The sequence below is a fragment of the Drosophila nasuta genome, chromosome 2R (assembly GCF_023558535.2).
Source record: "Drosophila nasuta strain 15112-1781.00 chromosome 2R, ASM2355853v1, whole genome shotgun sequence".
In the NCBI taxonomy this organism is placed as follows: Eukaryota; Metazoa; Arthropoda; class Insecta; order Diptera; family Drosophilidae; genus Drosophila; species Drosophila nasuta.
Window position 1 is genome coordinate 26335985 of NC_083456.1, and position 13226 is coordinate 26349210.

Below are 13226 nucleotides of genomic sequence, written 5' to 3' on the forward strand. Positions count from 1 at the left end.
ATTAATGCGGCGTTAAGATCATTTATTCGTTCTGACCAGCGAGAATGGGATATATATGTTAGCAGTATCAATTGTGCTCTACGCAATAACATACATCAATCGATAGGCGCGTCACCGTACTATGTTGTATTTGGACAACATATGATGACGCATGGTAAAGACTACACAGTACTTAAAAATTTGAATCTCTTAAGTGAAGGAACTGCTCGATTCGATCGTGCTGACAAATTTTCTAAAATCCGTGCTGATATTCACAAATATCTGAAAAAGGCATATGAAAAGAATCAGAGATCGTATAACTTTCGTACTAAACAACGAACCTTTGAAGTTGGCCAGACAGTAATTAAGCGTAACTGGGCACTGAGCAATATGGCAAACAATTTCAACGCTAAGCTTGCACCAGTCGGCCTTAAGGCACGAGTAAAGCGAAAAATTGGACAGGCCTTATACCTATTAGAAAATTTAGAGGGCAAGGAAATTGGTCAATTTCATGCTAAAGACTTGTGGGAATTCAAAGAGTAACTACCTTCTTTCAGATTTTACGTCTTCGATTGAACTCTCGATTAAAATCTGCTGTTGTGAGGTAGTTGTCTAAATTAAAGTTGCAAATTAAAGTTGCAAAGTTGCAAATAAACATCTGATTGTCACAAATCAAAGCATCAGCTGATGCGCCAAAGCCTTAATTAAGTTGGCAACTCCACTTAGCATAGCTCAACTGTTGAGTCTATCGAACGGGGAGTAAGTATTGCATTGATCCACACAGAGATGCTTTGAGCACTCACTAAGGGCAGCCATCTTCACTTATGCACTTTTTTTCACTGAGAACATTAATACATCAGACCAAAAGTTTGCAAAGAAAAATTGCAAAAATAAATATAAAATAATACTGCAACCGAGAAAGGAATGCCAACACTTTTGGGCATTCGAGATTTTCTTTTGTCCCAACTTGGATTGGCCGGCTCTTTTAGAGAATTTAGAATTGCTAAATTTTCTCTTTGCCACTGATTGGTAAGTAGTGTCAATCTGATTAGACCTTGCGGTAAAATGTTATTTTATGCAGCTTATTGGTCATACCGCTGGCAATTGCACACGCTAGACCCTCCATAGAGTGTAATAGGTGTTGCACATTGCGGTCCTCGCCTTCCCCCCCCACCTGTTGAACAGGTGCCACTAGTGAAGCGCACGCGGATATTCACCCTAACCTGCAAGCCTAAGGGAGAATTGGTGAAGGCAGCGAACCTCGCTGCAAACAACCGGCTAGAGTGGGAATAAGGCGATAATCTTGCGGCAGCGAATCTTCGCTGCAGATTATCAAACGGTATTCGATAGCGGCTAAGCGAAGGCGATACTAGAGACGTTCAAAGGAGCGTAGATCTTCCGGCGAGAGATCTACGGCTCCACAAAAAAAACACGCCGGCACCATCTGCATTGGATTGTTTTCGTTCGCAAAATGCACTAAGAGTGCCAACATGGTTTGCTAAATTGAATAATTAAATTGAATTTGTATTAGTACTTGTCAAAAATCGACTAACTCATTTTTTCGACTTTTTGTACAGCCAACATGGGGTTCATAGGGATTTGAAAGCCTGATAACCATAACCCTTTATCATCTTTAACAGCTAACATCAACAAGCATATATGCTACGACGGATTCATCAGTTATCAGGCCTGCTAACATCGATGGAAAGTGCGTAAGTACGGCATAGCCGTGTCTATATTATAGTTGATTGGGGTTGTGATTGTGAGGTTCTCAATTCCGTGTGTTCCGTGTTGGTTCTCTATCTTTCGTATTATTAAGTCATGAAGACAACCGTTTAAGTAAAACAAACTAACGTAACGATAAATAAAGGCTCAATAAATCAAGCACTATTGTTAACTAGAGATAATTTTTATAAACAAAATGAAGTATGTTTATTAAATTACTGTATATCATGGAGAAGAAAACAATAATGTGTTAAACTTTTAATTCTAATTGGGCACTGAATGTGCGAGCGTTTGAGATAATGCGAGATGAGTACTGTCCCTCTCCCCTAGTATTACACTCTGTCTACACTTTAATTTATGATGACTTACTACCCAGTCGAAGCCAAAGACCCACCCCAGCCCTGAACTGAGCCGGCAAGTTAGCTAGACAGAGTAGGCTTAGACGAGTAGAACCTCGTGGTGTTCGTCACAGTGTTCATTCATGTTGTTGATTTTAACAGTAACAGCTGTACGTGTGTGTGTGTGCATGTGTGTGCGCTTGGGTATGCGAAAGCAAGACAATGAAAATGGCGTCGATTTGCAAACATATTCACATATTCACATGTGTATGAATACAACAAGAGCGCACTGGACAGACAAAAGCACAAAACTGACTGAGTTGACATGACAAAAATTTGCTGGAAATTCAGCTTAAGGGTTGCCCGCACAACATACACCACACACACACACACGCACACACATACACGCGGGGCAAGTTTCGCATTCATATATACAAAATTTATGTGAAAAGTTCGTGAGTGCTGCAAGTTGTTACCGAAAACACATTTGAAATGAAAATTGTGTGCCAGCTCAAAGCTTCAAATTGCATGCACAATTGTTTATGGCCGCCAGAGCGAGAAAGCGACTGAGTGTATGAACGAGAAGAGGAAGCATAACGAATTTGTTGACGCTGCCTAAAAGTAGGCAACACTTTTGCAACGTGCGCCGACACATAAATTGCAACTCAAAGGAAACTCTGTACGTAATAAACCAAAGCTGCGTCATGCTTTCAATTTTCTGTAATATAAATTTTCGCAAATTTGACAAGTCACAAGACAAGCGACATGACAATAAAATGGCACACTCAATAAATTACATTTAAATAACATTATTATTTTCACAAATGCACTGGGAAGGAAACTTAAGCTGTCAGAGTCGATGAGAGATTTTCATTGTCGTTGGATTAATTATTTGATAAGTAAGCGAAAGAAGGAAGGAGTATTATTTCATTTCAATTTCAGCTCTTAATTGGCTTGATTTCCTTGACAGCATATGAAAACTGAGGAGTTGCTGATCAACTGCAAATTATAGCAGTCAAAGTCGATGTCACTCCGTCTTCTTTCTGTGTGTGTGTGTCTTTTCTCTTGTGTGCTGTCCAGCACAGACGAGTCGTTGACTGTGCCAAGCGACAACAATATCCGGTAGGACTCAATTTACCACAACATCTCCACCCCCCATCATCATCTTCTTCTTGCCACACACACTCGTTCACTTGCCTCATTCACATAAAATGGCTTATCAGTGAAAAGGCTCGAATTACAAGCAGGCAAACGTGGCAAGCAAACGACAACGACGACGTTGGCATCCTTTTGGCCAACGTACTAAAGCAACCCTCTTTTCACCGCAAGTTAATGGACCAAGCTCCACAACAGAGTCAGAGTCAGGCCAAAAAAACAGGCCTGATTATCAACGCCATTGTCACATCTCCAACGACAACGAAGAGTCTTGCAACAAAAACACAATGCCTGGAAATCCAATTATGACATAAAAATTTGCGTAAATTGTGAAATGTAAATTTTGTCAACACTTTTTGGCAACTAAAAAAGGGTTTTTTGGTGTGCCCACCCGCAACGCAAGATAAGCAAGCTCAAATTATTATTTGACACACGTAAATTTTTGCGGGGGCGGCAGCGATAATAAAATCATAGTATAGCTGAAGTATATATATAGAATATATATGTATGCCAAGTAGCTTTGCATTTGCCATTGACTTTTATTGCTGCGGTAATTGCCAAATGGAGCTTGAATGGGTCGTCCTGTTGTTATGCCCACTGTGCTCGTGGGTTAATCAATGTGCCCAAAGTTGGGTTGCGGTTTTGATGATGCTTTAAAGACCCAACTGGGCAGCTAGCAAAGTAATTGGCTTAGAATCAAATATGAAATTGTGACAGTTGTGACCTTGGCTAAGGAGAAGAAGGAGAGAAGACACTTCTTTGGCAGCTATAGTTAAGTGACAGAACTATAGAGAACTGTTCAGCCCCCCAGAAAGTAAATGCTATCTGCTATATTATTATTTCTGTGTGTGTGTACGAGAGAGGACAGCTTGATGGCAGCTCATCTATTTCAATTAAGCTCTGACTGGGGGCTACTTTTATAGGGGCTGTTGTTGTCGTTTTTGTCGTTGTTGTTGTCGTTGCTATTGTGTTGCTCGTGCCTGACCCGCATGTTGACCCAGAATGCAATGCAATGCAAAGTAAAAAGGCAAAAAAGAAGCCGGGGCAGCAAAGTAACTAGGTCACTTTGGCTAACCAATTGACGAAATACTCGTAGTGTATGCATGCTGCTTGCCAATTTTTGTATTTTATTTTGTTCGCTTCTCTTTTTTGTGTCGTCGTTTGTTGCACATTGCTGATATAGCACAAGGCTCTGGCGCCTGGGACGACCTTGCCACAAACTGTGGCGAGGCTGTACCAAAAACACTGGCAGCAGCAGCAACAGCAGCAGCGAGTGAATGCATCAAGGCCTAGCGCATACATATTGCAGTAACTGTACATTGGAAAGTTATGTTTACTTATCAGCGAGAGAGAGAGAGAGATAGAGAGAGCGAGAGAGAGACAGAGAGGGAGCGCAGTGCAGCGCAGCGTAGGGAGCGCTTCCTCTTTTCGCACATTGTACAATCAAAAGTAAACCAGGTCAAGCGTCAAGTCAACTATATATATAGAGAGAGGGCCCCACACATGCATACGATTATGTGTGTGCATGTGTGCAGTAAGTCTGTAAGTGGTGTGGCAAGTACATAATGTGCCACACACTCACACACACTTACACACACACAGAGCATAGTCTAAGAGTCTTATGATTTAAGCCCAGCTGACAAAATACGTTTCCCACTCTTTCGATAAGCCATTATTGTAGCATACTTTTTGGGGCATTGATAATACGACTACAAGCAAAATGATTTTGAATTTAAATTACATTTCTTCTCTTGTGCATAGCATACAGGAAGGGACCTAAACCTTAAATGCTTTAAACTCTTTACAAATTTGAAGGACATCTTGAGTGGGGTTCGACTATTAAAGTAGCGCATAGACGGCCAGGGAGGGAGTGAGGTTGGAACTCAGCCCTTGGGACACATTTCAATTTGGCTCTCTAAAGGCAAACGCATAAACTGCCAGACAAGAAACGTTGATGTACGAGGCGTACCCAGACTTTGGGGACTGGGGACACGTGTCTTCTTGACACGACGACACAACGTAACGCAAAGTAACGTAACGTACCAAAAATGGCCACATAATAATTCCCAAAACTCAGCGTACACGAAAAATAAACTAAAAAAAAAAATGTAGAAAAATGGTCAAAAAATAATCAACTTGTGGGCCCAGAGCTTTATGGGGAATGGAATGGCATGGCGTGGCATTCAACATGCATCAAGTTTGGGGCAGCATTTTTCGAGAGGAGCGTGCGACAAAATGTTGCCAACATTCGCTCGAGTTACGTTCTGTCATTTCATACGGAATCGTTATTGGACAGCAAATATTGGTAAGGGCTCGATGCTGGCGGGGGATTACCTAGAGGTAAGGGAAGAGAGAAGGGCGGAGTGGAGTTGAAAGCGGTTTATTGCGCACCTAAGAACCTACCTGCCAATACACACACACACACACACACAGACACAGTGGCAAAACCACTCTACGGCTTTAAAACTGCACTGTCGATGCTGTATTTGAAATGCTATTTGATGTGCCGTCAAAGGAGCGACTATAAGCCGCTTATGGCCAGCAAATTAGACATTTTCAAAGTGCTTAAAAAAAGGGCCGAGCTTCAAACTTTCAAACACTGCTGTTCGGCTCATATTGAAATGTATTAGCCAAGTTATATACAAAGTTATTCGAGGACAAATTAATCAGATCAACACTGTCCATCGATAACAGTGTTCGATTAGTTAGTGAACTTTTCTATGACTTCTGCTTTAGTTCTAGGCAAACTTTACTTTTTCGAATTGTAAATATTTCAACTGCATGCAAATAGTCTTAGAAAGTCAATTGGAAACTTGCAAGTTGCATAAAAAGTGAATCCATATATGAAGAGGCAAAAGAAAACAGTAAACCATAAACCATATCGTTATGACTTCAACAATTTCACACTCGCAATCGCAATTCAACTCTGAAAGCAATACCAATACAATTTGAAATTCAATTCCAATCCACACGCACGTAACAGAAATAAAAAAAGAAGAAAACAAGAGACACCGCAAGTGAAGTAAAGAAGAGAGAGAGAGAAAAAATTGTGGCAAAAATTTGAAAGCAATTTCATTTTTGGAAAAACAAATTTCGCAACAGCTTCGCTTCGGTTCGCATTATATATATAGATAATTTTCATTTCGCTTTTCTATTTCTGCTGTTTTTTCTTATTTTTGCCTGCTTGTTGTTTACTCTGCTTGCATATTTCATGTGGCTCCAGGCTCCGAACCCTTTTTGCAATTTGGCGCTTCTTTGGATTTACGCTGGGATTTAAATATTCAATTTCTTAAATTCCACGGCACTTGAAATTCTGATGCGATAAGCCGCCAGACCCCAAGCATCGTAGCACACTCACTCACTCACTTAGTTACAACAGTTTTGCTATCTAGATAGCTTCAAACAGCTGCTTCTAAACCAACCAATTTGCTATAGAATTAGGTTTTTTTTTGCCCTTGCTGCCCTGTTAAACTTTTCACTCTACACATTTTAGCTCTGTGTTTTCCCAGCTCTTTGGCGTTCCACATTTTCGTTGTTGTTTTTTTTTTCGGGGCGGCTCTTTTACAAAAACTTTTTGCCGGCCAAGTGTCGACGCGTTTAATTGCAAATGATAACAGGGCCATGCTTAAAGTTGTCTCCTTTGCTTTCCTCCTTGGCTTTTTAATTTCTACTCTTGCTGACCCAATTTGCAGCTTTTTCATTATTTTTATGCAAGCAGCCAGCCACACAGCAATAGCAGAAGAAGCGGCAACATCAAGACTCTGCTGCTTCTCTAGCGAAAGTGTCGCCCATTTTCCTGGTCCTGGTTTTTCATTATTTGTTTTTTTCCTTCCCATGTCGTTACTTTGCTTTCGCTTGGCTTCAGCTTCATCTCCATCTCCATTTCCATCTGGAGTCCTACTCAGTGACTGTGCGGCATCTTCTTGTTTAGATAAAATGCCAAATACCGGAAGATTTTTAATTAGAATTTTGCTTCTTTGTTTTTTTTTTTGTTTTGGTCGCTGCCACCCTCAGACCTCATCTCAATTATTGACTCGAGACAATAAGGCAAGCAGCTAAATGGGCGGGTAACTGACAACTTTGGCCCGCAAAAAGAGTTCAAGTGAAACAGAAAGAGAGTGAGAGAGAGAACAATGCTCTAAATTTTTGGCGATTTTCTTGAATCAGGGCAATTCCAAAGACCTACTGTTGCTGAATGAATGAATGCATCGACCCCAAAGTAAGAGCTTAAATCATTTTAATAATCCTTTACATTTACTTGGCCAGGACTTTTCTTTGGGGTCTTAAGTCCAGCTGCCTTCCATTGTTTAATTTGCTACCCGCTGGTTTGCTTTTCTCTCTTGTTATTGCTTTCTTTTGTAATTTAATACACAGCATTTCCTAATTAATTCCCTTTTTTTTTGCTTTTGCGGTTTTTCCAGCTGCTTACCAAATCATAAATCGTAATACGATACGGGACGATAATTTCGTAACTATGGGGCGTCCAAAACTGAAGTTATTTGTTTCGCTAAACCATTATTTATAGCTGCACATTTAATAGGATCTTAAAGTGGCATAGAAGACGTTTAATCAAGCAAATTATAAAGCTGATTAAAGCTGCCAAAATAGGATTAATTATTTCACAAGGTGAATTCACAATTGAAAGCTTCATTACGCTAAAAGCTTTTATCTACTGTACTTTGAAATCACTTTTCAATTGTGACAACTTGGTAAGAAGTCGAATTAAAATGGCATTCAATTTGAGTTGGTGACGCTGGCGCACAACATTTGCATTGATGAAATGACAATTGTTATTTGAAAAACTTCAAATCAGACAAAATGCAAATAACTTTGGCTGCAGGATATCATAGCACAAAAAGAAAAAATAAAATAATAATAGACACTGGGATGTGGAGCAGCTGCTTGAAGCAAATTCCAGCTATCGTTGCCATCGACAAGCGAAAGTGGATGGAAAAAGAAGGCAAACAAAAAAAAACCGACTCGTTGCCACAATAATTTTCATAAATTTTCCAGTTTTCGGCAAACGAAATTTCCGCATTTTTTTTTACTGTGCGCAATCAACACAAATACAAGATAGAAGAAAAACAAAGAAAAATGCAGTAGTCGAGAGAGCCGATGATGTAATGGACAGCGCAAACATTTCATTTGAATAACTTCGTAATCACCAGGCAGGCATACTCTAAAAGCCTGGACCCTGGCAGACGTGGCGTATGAGCAACCTGAGCAAAACTACCAAAAAGCCCCAAATAGAAAACAAAAAAATAGCACAAAACAAAATAAAAGAGGAAAAAACATCGAAATCAAATTGCCTTTTTGCTCAATGGGTGATTTTTTGTTAGTCGAGCAACGGATTTTTATGGCTAACTTTGTTATGGCAAGTTGCTGTTGCTGTGTTGCTGCTATTAGGGGGCGGGCGTTGATTGTGGCACGCCCACTTGAAGCAAAAGGTTTTCGACTTTCAGCTGGTGCTGCCTTTGGCGTTAAATGTTGCCTGGCTTTAAAATGTTATTTGCAATTTTGATTTCAACTCAATTGCTGCTCCAGACAAGGCAACGCTTTGCGTTTGAGGAGTTTGCTGCAAGTTGTCTTCAATAAGTTTACTTACAGCATTGGGCATTTGGCAAAGTCGGGATGTGGTTGTGGAGCAGTGTGGCAATGCGGTGTGGCAAGCACTCACCTGTAAAGACACAGACAGAGAAAAAAAAGTTTCGAAAATTAAGTGTGTGCAACATTTAACTTTACATTAAATTTGTAAGCGAACGACAATCGATCGATCGAATTCGATTAGCTGAGAGATATATATTGAACACTGGCATTGGCAATTGAGAGTTGGGAGTTCGCTTTGACATTATTCGCGCCTGGCACAAAACCCGAATTCAAATCGAATTGAGCCCTGCACTTGCGGTCTGTGTTTGTGTTTGTGTTTGCATGTCATCGTCGCTAGTCTGGGAGATAGCCTCGTGTGCCCATTTCCAAGTTTACCATGTCGGGGTCAAATAGTTTGCCGACAAGCTGACGTGCACAAACCAATTGCGAATTGCGCCTATAAATATGCATTACACACACAGCACACAGCACATTCAACGATTCGTATCGCTCGCTTGCTGCTCTGTTTTCATTCGCTTTTAATACCCTGTAACCGGGTCACATATGCTCGCTGATTCAACTAAAAGATTACACGACATTCTATTTGTTTTGTGCTCTGTGTGTTTTGGGCTGCAGTCTGTAATTACTACGAAGTGCTTGGCAGTCTAGCAGAGTGCGCGACTTCTTTTCGCATAGGTTCCTTTTTGGCATTTCATGTCGCAGCTCATTTACAACAAATGCCAGGCATTGACATGATTTCTTCGCAAAGACTTGTTTTGCATTCACGTCTAATTGCCACGTTAATTGTAAGCAATTACAAAACAAAAATTACAGAAAAAATACACCCTGGAAGGCCGACGCTAAACGGGTCTATTCGACATTGCAGCTTGCATGTCGAGGCTGCCTTTTTTCGGTAGTTTTACAATTCTTGGAAAAACCTTTAATTGACTTGACTGTTTTTAATGATATTAATCCATGACTAAGAGAGCGAATAAAACGCAGTCCGAGAGATGGAGAGAAAGAGAGGATTGCAAAGTCAAAGTCATGAGTCGACAATAAATTTGGTTAATTAGCAAAAACGTCGCTTGGAACAAATTAAAAATGAAAACAGCAACAACAAAGAGCCGGACAATTATGCGGGGAGGTGCGAGCGTGTGCAGCAGCAACAGCAAGAGCAACAACAGCAGCAAGAGCAAGAGCAACAACAGCAGCCGGCAATTTGTCATGTACGTGCAATTAATCAAAAGTTGAATGACTGCAAAGGCTGCGCGTCTTCGTTCGGCAACTGATTAAAGTGATGCTCTCTCTTCTTCGCTTTGTAGTTGTTGTTGTTGTTGTTGCTATTAAAGAATGTTTGTGCGCCGCAAAACTGACATCGATTGCAGCTCGTGAAATTAGTCATCATTACGCCCACGCATACACCGACCAACCGACCAAAAAAAAAGCATTGCATACTTGTGGGCGAAGCAGCGTGATGCCGTCAGACTGTGATGGATGGATGAGGCGTGTGCTGAGATAATTGACCTCTAAATATACTTGCGCACAGTCGACGCACAAACACACACACATACACACAGCTTAAAAGTCGCAAACCCATTGAGCAGCCTTGCATCCCGCGCCGCAAAGTAGGCTAAAAATATGGCACGACGCGCAATGATGATGATGTTGGTCCAATAACCTTTTGGGCTGTCGGCTTTGCGCACAGCTTGAATGCCATTGACACTGCTCTTGCTTCTTCTTCTTCTTCTTCTTCTTTTGGTTCAGTTCGGTTCAGTTTAGCTCTCGGCCTGAAACAGATACTCATTTTGGGCCAGGAGAGCAACGACAACGACAGCAGCATCTCAGCATAAGAAGTCATTGCTCGAGAGGCTCACGCACTTCTCTTTGCTGCCCATTCCAATGTTGCTGCTTTAAGTTGCCTCAACTTTTGTTTTTGTTTCTGTTCGCTTTTTTTTTGCGTTTTGTTTGTTTTTTACTTTTGCTCTGCGTTTATTATTCTCGCTGTTGTTGTTGTCATCGTCGTGGGGATTTTATGGCTTTGAGGCAGGCGAGCTACGAGCTACGCGTTGGCGTTGTGGCGTCGTGTCTGCCTTTTTGGCAATGCGTGCGATTGCCCCGTTTCAAGGATACTTTGCTGCTGCTTTGGACTTTTTCGTTTTCTCGTTTTTTCGGCTGCCTTTTGGCATTTTATTGTGTCGTTGGCACGCATCGAGAGAGCGAGCGAGCAAAAAGTTAAATGGTTAATCATAAAAAAAAGCAAATAGGTAGATAGACAAACATTAGAAGAGAGAGAGAGAAAGTCTGTCGATTGTCAAGGATTCTCAAATGAAAAGCGTTGCCTAATTGAATTGAATTTTCGACTTTGAATTGATTCATGCTTCTAAGAAGCACCTTAATTTATTTCGAACTGAATTTTAAGCCACTTTTGTCCCACTGTAACTGCGTTTTTAGCACCTTGGGGTTATAAGGAACTTTGTGCCATTCGCTTATCTTGGCCAACACTAATTGCTGCCTAAACATAAAATGAAACACAAAACTTTAAGCCTGTAAATTTCATTTACTGCTTTCACGCTTCGTCTCTCTCTCTCTCTCTCTTTCTAATACTGTTGCCGTCTCTTTTTTGTGTGTGCGCCATTTTGCCAATCGGTGCGTTGACTGTGCCAATGTCCTGGCGATTGGCCAAGGGTTTGAGTTGCCCACTCACAGAGAGTTCTGTGCCGCCTTCTGCAGTTCACAGCTTTACAACAGCGAGAGTTGAATAAACTCGCAGTTGTTCACGATATTTATGTCTGTCTGTGTCGGTGTCTGTGTATGTGTGTGTCAGTGTGTGTGTATTGTTTGATGTATGTATTTAGGTATGTAAAATTGTCAAATCCGTCTAGACATTGAAGGTCAATTCTGGGCTAACGGTTTGAGGTTCGCTCTCAACTGAACTCGACCTCAACGACAGGAAAATTCTTCCTTTTGCCACTGATTTCAATTCCATTTGCCTTGCTAATTGTCATACAACATTTATTCGATTTGATTTACGAAATAAAAAACAAAACGTGACTAACGCTGCGAGTTGTAAATAAGATACTTGGACTTTAAGCTCGAGAACTCGAAACTTAATTTAATTGCAGTTTTATTTTACAATTGTAATGAAACTTTGTACAGCGATTGCTCATAGATCAGTTTTTGGAGTAGAGACAGAGAGAGAGAGAGAGAGAGAAGAAAGAGAGGAGACTGCTGAACATTGATCGCAGCACATTTTTGTTGTTGTTGTTTGTTTGATTGTTATTCTGACTGCCTCTTGTTGCTGTTTCAATTCAATTTGTAGCGCACTCGCAGCCGCTCTTCAATTTCATTTCCTTGGCTGTTAGTGCGTTGACTTTAGCGACAACAACAGCAACAACAATGGCAAAACAAAATGATATCAACGATAACAACTCGTTTTCAGTTGTTTTTCCTCTGGCGTTTATAATTTAATTAAACTAAATGTAATTAGCATGTTAACTCTATAATGCAATCTGCAGCAGCTCTCTCACAGAGAGACTGAGTTCAATGCACTCGCAAATTGCGTGTAATTTGCTGACACACAAACTCATGAGCAATAAAATATAGTACTGTATATACTCTATGTACTCTATATATATATAGACTGTCTGACTTTGTCTGATCCCACGATCGAAACTAACAAAAAATAGAACTCGTGGCTGTGCTGTCTTATCAGTCAGCACACACATGGCCTAGGCCCAAGGCCAACAGCGCTGCACTTCCAAATATCAATCTATAATCAAGTTTATTTGTTCACGTTTCTTTTTTTTGTATTTTTTGTATATTTTTAACACTTTGCTGGCAACGCACAGACGCAGTTACAATCACGTCGACCTTGATGACAATGAACTCACTTACACTCTTCACACACACACACACTCACAGATACACACACTTGCATACACTAAGCGTAGCGTATGTGAAATTGTTTTGTCAAGTGCTCGTCGTCGCTTTGCTTTATAAAATAAAAACATCTATTTTATGCCCATATCGCTGTGATAAGATACGAAGTAGCCCCCATACAATTTGCATCATAAAATATACTTAAGCGATTCTATCTGTATAAAGTAAATACAGTATAGAATTGTTATTTCTTTTTGTGTTTACCAACTTTAACTTTGCTGCCAATAAGTCTGTTGAGGTTTTTATGACACTCTTTCGATATGATTGATATCTAAGTGTAGATTATCGTTGTGAAATATATTCAGAAGGGCAATAATTCTAAAGAGAGTGAGTTCAATATCAGATAAGCAAGTTCAGTGTGTGATTAAAAAGGATGTTTTTGATTACTCAAAAAGAGTTGACTCACAAAAGTTATTGCATTGCACAATGAAATAAAAATGCATTAGCGGAAATACTTTCAACATATTGTTTGTTTGCTTTTTAGGGGCCGCCTTCAACTATATT

At 40.3% G+C, this 13226-nt stretch overlaps 1 protein-coding gene across 3 annotated transcripts in view; it reads right to left on the reverse strand.

Annotated features, from left to right (window-relative positions):
- The window catches only part of LOC132787074 (zinc finger protein 395), a 156800-nt gene that overhangs the window by 21154 nt on the left and 122420 nt on the right, over nucleotides 1-13226 (reverse strand). For 2 of the 3 annotated variants that reach the window (XM_060793962.1, XM_060793963.1), the window contains one exon: nucleotides 8803-8874. The exons of the other annotated variant lie outside the window; for it this stretch is intronic. In XM_060793962.1, the coding sequence (XP_060649945.1) occupies nucleotides 8803-8874 (72 nt within the window). The remainder of the gene's footprint in view (nucleotides 1-8802; nucleotides 8875-13226) is intronic. 3 annotated transcript variants of the gene reach the window in all.